This window comes from Haliotis asinina, chromosome 14, assembly GCF_037392515.1.
Source record: "Haliotis asinina isolate JCU_RB_2024 chromosome 14, JCU_Hal_asi_v2, whole genome shotgun sequence".
Lineage (NCBI taxonomy): Eukaryota > Metazoa > Mollusca > Gastropoda > Lepetellida > Haliotidae > Haliotis > Haliotis asinina.
The window spans coordinates 11914316-11921163 of NC_090293.1; the positions used below are offsets into that span (position 1 = coordinate 11914316).

A 6848-nucleotide genomic window follows, 5' to 3' on the forward strand; every position below is an offset into this window, starting at 1 on the left:
GGTAGTAGTGGGGGTGGAAGTAGTTATGGAGGTGGAGATAGTAGTAGGGGTGGAGGTAGTAGTGGGGGTGGAAGTAGTTATGGAGGTGGAGGTAGTAGTGGGGGTGGAAGTAGTTATGTAGGTGAAGGTAGTAGTGGGGGTGGAAGTAGTTATGGGGGTGGAGGTAGTAGTGGGGGTGGAAGTAGTTATGGGGGTGGAAGTAGTTATGGGGGTGGATGGTAGTAGTTGGGGTGGAAGTAGTTATGGACGTGGAGGTAGTAGTGGGGGTGGAAGTAGTAGTGGGGGTGGAAGTAGTTATGGAGGTGGAGATAGTAGTAAGGGTGGAGGTAGTAATGGGGATGGAAGTAGTTATGGGGGTGGAGGTAGTTATGGGGGTGGAAGTAGTTATGGGGGTGGAGGTAGTAGTTGGGGTGGAAGTAGTTATGGACGTGGAGGTAGTAGTGGGGGTGGAAGTAGTAGTGGGGGTGGAAGTAGTTATGGAGGTGGAGATAGTAGTGGGGGTGGAGGTAGTAGTGGGGGTGGAAGTAGTTATGGAGGTGGAGGTTGTAGTGGGGGTGGAAGTAGTTATGGAGGTGAAGATAGTAGTGGGGGTGGAAGTAGTCATGGGGGTAGAGGTAGTAGTGGGGGTGGAAGTAGTTATGGGGGTGGAAGTATTTATGGGGGTGGAGGTAGTAGTTGGGGTGGAAGTAGTTATGGAGGTGGAGGTAGTAGTTTGGGTGGAAGTAGTTATGGGGGTTGAAGTAGTTATGGGGGTGGAAGTAGTTATGGGGGTGGAGGTAGTAGTGGGGGTGGAAGTAGTTATGGAGGTGCAGGTAGTAGTAGGGGTGGAGGTAGTAATGGGGATAGAAGTAGTTATGGGGGTGGAGGTAGTTATGGGGGTGGAAGTAGTTATGGAGGTGAAGGTAGTAGTGGGGGTGGAAGTAGTTATGGAGGTGGAGATAGTAGTAGGGGTGGAGGTAGTAGTGGGGGTGGAAGTAGTTATGGAGGTGGAGGTAGTAGTGGGGGTGGAAGTAGTTATGTTGGTGAGGGTAGTAGTGGGGGTGGAAGTAGTCATGGGGGTGGAGGTAGTAGTGGGGGTGGAAGTAGTTATGGGGGTGGAAGTAGTTATGGGGGTGGAGGTAGTAGTTGGGGTGGAAGTAGTTATGGACGTGGAGGTAGTAGTGGGGGTGGAAGTAGTAGTGGGGGTGGAAGTAGTTATGGAGGTGGAGATAGTAGTAGGGGTGGAGGTAGTAATGGGGATGGAAGTAGTTATGGGGGTGGAGGTAGTTATGGGGGTGGAAGTAGTTATGGAGGTGAAGGTAGTAGTGGGGGTGGAAGTAGTTATGGAGGTGGAGATAGTAGTAGGGGTGGAGGTAGTAGTGGGGGTGGAAGTAGTTATGGAGGTGGAGGTAGTAGTGGGGGTGGAAGTAGTTATGGAGGTGAAGGTAGTAGTGGGGGTGGAAGTAGTTATGGAGGTGGAGATAGAAGTAGGGGTGGAGGTAGTAATGGGGATGGAAGTAGTTATGGGGGTGGAGGTAGTTATGGGGGTGGAAGTAGTTATGGAGGTGAAGGTAGTAGTGGGGGTGGAAGTAGTTATGGAGGTGGAGATAGTAGTAGGGGTGGAGGTAGTAGTGGGGGTGGAAGTAGTTATGGAGGTGGAGGTTGTAGTGGGGGTGGAAGTAGTTATGGAGGTGAAGGTAGTAGTGGGGGTGGAAGTAGTCATGGGGGTGGAGGTAGTAGTGGGGGTGGAAGTAGTTATGGGGGTGGAAGTATTTATGGGGGTGGAGGTAGTAGTTGGGGTGGAAGTAGTTATGGAGGTGGAGGTAGTAGTTTGGGTGGAAGTAGTTATGGGGGTGGAAGTAGTTATGGGGGTGGAAGTAGTTATGGGGGTGGAGGTAGTAGTGGGGGTGGAAGTAGTTATGGAAGTGCAGGTAGTAGTAGGGGTGGAGGTAGTAATGGGGATGGAAGTAGTTATGGGGGTGGAGGTAGTTATGGGGGTGGAAGTAGTTATGGAGGTGAAGGTAGTAGTGGGGGTGGAAGTAGTTATGGAGGTGGAGATAGTAGTAGGGGTGGAGGTAGTAGTGGGGGTGGAAGTAGTCATGGAGGTGGAGGTAGTAGTGGGGGTGGAAGTAGTTATGTAGGTGAGGGTAGTAGTGGGGGTGGAAGTAGTCATGGGGGTGGAGGTAGTAGTGGGGGTGGAAGTAGTTATGGGGGTGGAAGTAGTTATGGGGGTGGAGGTAGTAGTTGGGGTGGAAGTAGTTATGGACGTGGAGGTAGTAGTGGGGGTGGAAGTAGTAGTGGGGGTGGAAGTAGTTATGGAGGTGGAGATAGTAGTAGGGGTGGAGGTAGTAATGGGGATGGAAGTAGTTATGGGGGTGGAGGTAGTTATTGGGGTGGAAGTAGTTATGGAGGTGAAGGTAGTAGTGGGGGTGGAAGTAGTTATGGAGGTGGAGATAGTAGTAGGGGTGGAGGTAGTAGTGGGGGTGGAAGTAGTTATGGAGGTGGAGGTAATAGTGGGGGTGGAAGTAGTTATGGAGGTGAAGGTAGTAGTGGGGGTGGAAGTAGTTATGGAGGTGGAGATAGAAGTAGGGGTGGAGGTAGTAATGGGGATGGAAGTAGTTATGGGGGTGGAAGTAGTTATGGGGGTGGAAGTAGTTATGGGGGTGGAGGTAGTAGTGGGGGTGGAAGTAGTTATGGATGTGGAGATAGTAGTAGTGGTGGAGGCAGTAATGGGGGTGGAAGTAGTTATGGGGGTGGAAGTAGTAATGGGGGTGGAAGTAATTATGGGGGTGGATTTAGTAGTGGGGGTGGAAGTAGTTATGGGGGTGGAAGTAGTAGTGGGGGTGGAAGTAGTTGTGGGGGTGGAGATAATAGTGGGGGTGGAAGTAGTTATGGGGGTGGAGGTAGTAGTGGGGATGGAAGTAGTTATGGGGGTGGAGGTAGTAGTGGGGGTGGAAGTAGTCATGGAGGTGGAGGTAGTAGTGGGGGTGGAAGTAGTTATGGGGGTGGAAGTAGTTATGGGGGTGGAAGTAGTAGTGGGGGTGGAAGTAGTTATGGGGGTGGAGGTAGTAGTGGGGGTGGAAGTAGTTATGGAGGTGAAAGTAGTTATGGGGGTGGAGGTAGCAGTGGGGGTGGAAGTAGTTATGGAGGTGGAGATAGTAGTAGGGGTGGAGGTAGAAATGGGGATGGAAGTAGTTATGGGGGTGGAGGTAGTAGTGGGGGTGAAAGTAGTTATGGGGGTGGAGGTAGTAGTGGGGGTGGAAGTAGTTATGGAGGTGGAGGTAGTAGTGGGGGTGGAAGTAGTTATGGGGGTGGAGGTAGTAGTGGGGGTGGAAGTAGTTATGGGGGTGGAGGTAGTAGTGGGGGTGGAAGTAGTTATGGAGGTGGAGGTAGTAGTGGGGGTGGAAGTAGTTATGGAGGTGGAGGTAGTAGTGGGGGTGGAAGTAGTTATGGGGGTGGAAGTAGTTATGGAGGTGGAGGTAGTAGTGGGGGTGGAAGTAGTTATGGAGGTGGAGGTAGTAGTGGGGGTGGAAGTAGTTATGGGGGTGGAAGTAGTTATGGGGGTGGAGGTAGTAGTGGGGGTGGAAGTAGTTATGGGGCTGGAAGTAGTTATGGGGGTGGAGGTAGTAGCGGGGGTGGAAGTAGTTATGGGGATGGAGGTAGTAGTGGGGGTGGAAGTAGTTATGGGGGTGGAGGTAGTAGTGGGGGTGGAAGTAGTTATGGGGGTGGAGGTAGTAGTGGGGGTGGAAGTAGTTATGGGGGTGGAGGTAGTAGTGGGGGTGGAAGTAGTTATGGAGGTGGAGGTAGTAGTGGGGGTGGAAGTAGTTATGGAGGTGGAGGTAGTAGTGGGGGTGGAAGTAGTTATGGGGGTGGAAGTAGTTATGGAGGTGGAGGTAGTAGTGGGGGTGGAAGTAGTTATGGAGGTGGAGGTAGTAGTGGGGGTGGAAGTAGTTATGGGGGTGGAAGTAGTTATGGGGGTGGAGGTAGTAGTGGGGGTGGAAGTAGTTATGGGGCTGGAAGTAGTTATGGGGGTGGAGGTAGTAGCGGGGGTGGAAGTAGTTATGGGGATGGAGGTAGTAGTGGGGGTGGAAGTAGTTATGGGGGTGGAGGTAGTGGTGGGGGTGGAAGTAGTTATGAGGGTGGAGGTAGTAGCGGGGGTGGAAGTAGTTATGCCGGTGGAGGTAGTAGTGGTGGTGGAAGTAGTCATGGGGGTGGAGGTAGTAGTGGGGGTGGAAGTAGTTATGGAGGTGGAGGTAGTAGTGGGGGTGGAGGCAGTAGTGGGGGTGGAAGTAGTTGTGGGGGTGGAGGTAGTAGTGGGGTGGAGGTAGTAGTGGGGTGGAAGTAGTTATGGGGGTGGAGGTAGTAGCGGGGGTGGAAGTAGTTATGGGGGTGGAGGTAGTAGTGGGGGTGGAAGTAGTTATGGAGGTGGAGGCAGTAGTGGGGGTGGAAGTAGTTATGGGGGTGGAGGTAGTAGTGGGGGTGGAAGTAGTTATGGGGGTGGAAGTAGTTATGGGGGTGGAGGTAGTAGTGGGGGTGGAAGTAGTTATGGAGGTGGAGGTAGTAGTGGGGGTGGAAGTAGCTATGGGGGTGGAAGTAGTTATGGGGGTGGAAGTAGTTATGGGGGTGGAGGTAGTAGTGGGGGTGGAAGTAGTTATGGGGGTGGAAGTAGTTATGGGGGTGGAGGTAGTAGTTGGGGTGGAAGTAGTTATGGAGGTGGAGGTAGTAGTGGGGGTGGAAGTAGTTATGGGGGTGGAAGTAGTTATGGGGGTGGAGGTAGTACTGGGGGTGGAAGTAGTTATGGAGGTGGAGGTAGTAGTGGGGGTGGAAGTAGTTATGGGGGTGGAAGTAGTTATGGGGGTGGAAGTAGTTATGGGGGTGGAGGTAGTACTGGGGGTGGAAGTAGTTATGGAGGTGGAGATAGTAGTAGGGGTGGAGGTAGTAATGGGGGTGGAAGTAGTTATGGGGGTGGAGGTAGTAGTGGGGGTGGAAGTAGTTATGGGGGTGGAAGTAGTAGTGGGGGTGGAAGTAGTTATGGGGGTGGAGGTAGTAGTGGGGGTGGAAGTAGTTATGGGGGTGGAGGTAGTAGTAGGGGGTGGAAGTAGTTATGGGGGTGGAGGTAGTAGTGGGGATGTAAGTAGTTATGGGGGTGGAGGTAGTAGTGGGGGTGGAAGTAGTTATGGAGGTGGAGGTAGTAGTGGGGGTGGAAGTAGTCATGGGGGTGGAAGTAGTTATGGGGGTGGAAGTAGTAGTGGGGGTGGAAGTAGTTATGGGGGTGGAGGAAGTAGTGGGGGTGGAAGTAGTTATGGGGGTGGAAGTAGTTATGGGGGTGGAAGTAGTTATGGGGGTGGAGGTAGTAGTGGGGGTGGAAGTAGTTATGGAGGTGGAGATAGTAGTAGGGGTGGAGGTAGTAATGGGGATGGAAGTAGTTATGGGGGTGGAGGTAGTAGTGGGGGTGGAAGTAGTTATGGGGGTGGAGGTAGTAGTGGGGGTGGAAGTAGTTATGGAGGTGTAGGTATTAGTGGGGGTGGAAGTAGTTATGGGGGTGGAGGTAGTAGTGGGGGTGGAAGTAGTCATGGAGGTGGAGGTAGTAGTGGGGGTGGAAGTAGTTATGGGGGTGGAAGTAGTTATGGGGGTGGAAGTAGTAGTGGGGGTGGAAGTAGTTATGGGGGTGGAGGTAGTAGTGATGGTGGAAGTAGTTATGGAGGTGGAAGTAGTTATGGGGGTGGAGGTAGTAGTGGGGGTGGAAGTAGTTATGGAGGTGGAGATAGTAGTAGGGGTGGAGGTAGAAATGGGGATGGAAGTAGTTATGGGGGTGGAGGTAGTAGTGGGGGTGGAAGTAGTTATGGGGGTGGAGGTAGTAGTGGGGGTGGAAGTAGTTATGGAGGTGGAGCTAGTAGTGGGGGTGGAAGTAGTTATGGGGGTGGAGGTAGTAGTGGGGGTGGAAGTAGTTATGGGGGTGGAGGTAGTAGTGGGGGTGGAAGTAGTTATGGAGGTGGAGGTAGTAGTGGGGGTGGAAGTAGTTATGGAGGTGGTGGTAGTAGTGGGGGTGAAAGTAGTTATGGGGGTGGAAGTAGTTATGGGGGTGGAGGTAGTAGTGGGGTGGAAGTAGTTATGGGGCTGGAAGTAGTTATGGGGGTGGAGGTAGTAGCGGGGGTGGAAGTAGTTATGGGGATGGAGGTAGTAGTGGGGGTGGAAGTAGTTATGGGGGTGGAGGTAGTAGTGGGGGTGGAAGTAGTTATGGGGGTGGAGGTAGTAGTGGGGGTGGAAGTAGTTATGGGGGTGGAGGTAGTAGCGGGGGTGGAAGTAGTTATGGGGGTGGAGGTAGTAGTGGTGGTGGAAGTAGTCATGGGGGTGGAGGTAGTAGTGGGGGTGGAAGTAGTTATGGGGGTGGAGGTAGTAGTGGGGGTGGAAGTAGTAATGGGGGTGGAGGTAGTAGTGGGGGTGGAAGTAGTTATGGGGGTGGAGGTAGTAGTGGGGTGGAAGTAGTTATGGGGGTGGAGGTAGTAGCGGGGGTTGAAGTAGTTATGGGGGTGGAGGTAGTAGTGGGGGTGGAAGTAGTTATGGAGGTGGAGGCAGTAGTGGGGGTGGAAGTAGTTATGGGGGTGGAGGTAGTAGTGGGGGTGGAAGTAGTTATGGGGGTGGAAGTAGTTATGGGGGTGGAGGTAGTAGTGGGGGTGGAAGTAGTTATGGAGGTGGAGGTAGTAGTGGGGGTGGAAGTAGTTATGGGGGTGGAAGTAGTTATGGGGGTGGAAGTAGTTATGGGGGTGGAGGTAGTAGTGGGGGTGGAAGTAGTTATGGGGGTGGAGGTAGTAGTGGGGGTGGAAGTAGTTATGGGGGTGGAAGTAGTTATGGGGGTGGAGGTAGTACTG

At 52.8% G+C, this 6848-nt stretch overlaps 2 protein-coding genes across 2 annotated transcripts; both read right to left on the reverse strand.

Annotated features, from left to right (window-relative positions):
* Positions 1 to 235: 235 nt before the first annotated feature.
* Positions 236 to 883, reverse strand: LOC137261253 (hepatitis A virus cellular receptor 1-like; the record flags this gene model as incomplete). Its single annotated transcript, XM_067798976.1, has 1 exon — positions 236 to 883. A coding segment is annotated over one exon (648 nt), but the record flags the coding sequence as incomplete, so codon positions are not given.
* Positions 884 to 3751: 2868 nt separating this feature from the next.
* LOC137261255 (hepatitis A virus cellular receptor 1-like) lies at positions 3752 to 4288 on the reverse strand (the record flags this gene model as incomplete). Its single annotated transcript, XM_067798977.1, has 1 exon — positions 3752 to 4288. A coding segment is annotated over one exon (537 nt), but the record flags the coding sequence as incomplete, so codon positions are not given.
* Between the last annotated feature and the right edge of the window lie 2560 nt (positions 4289 to 6848).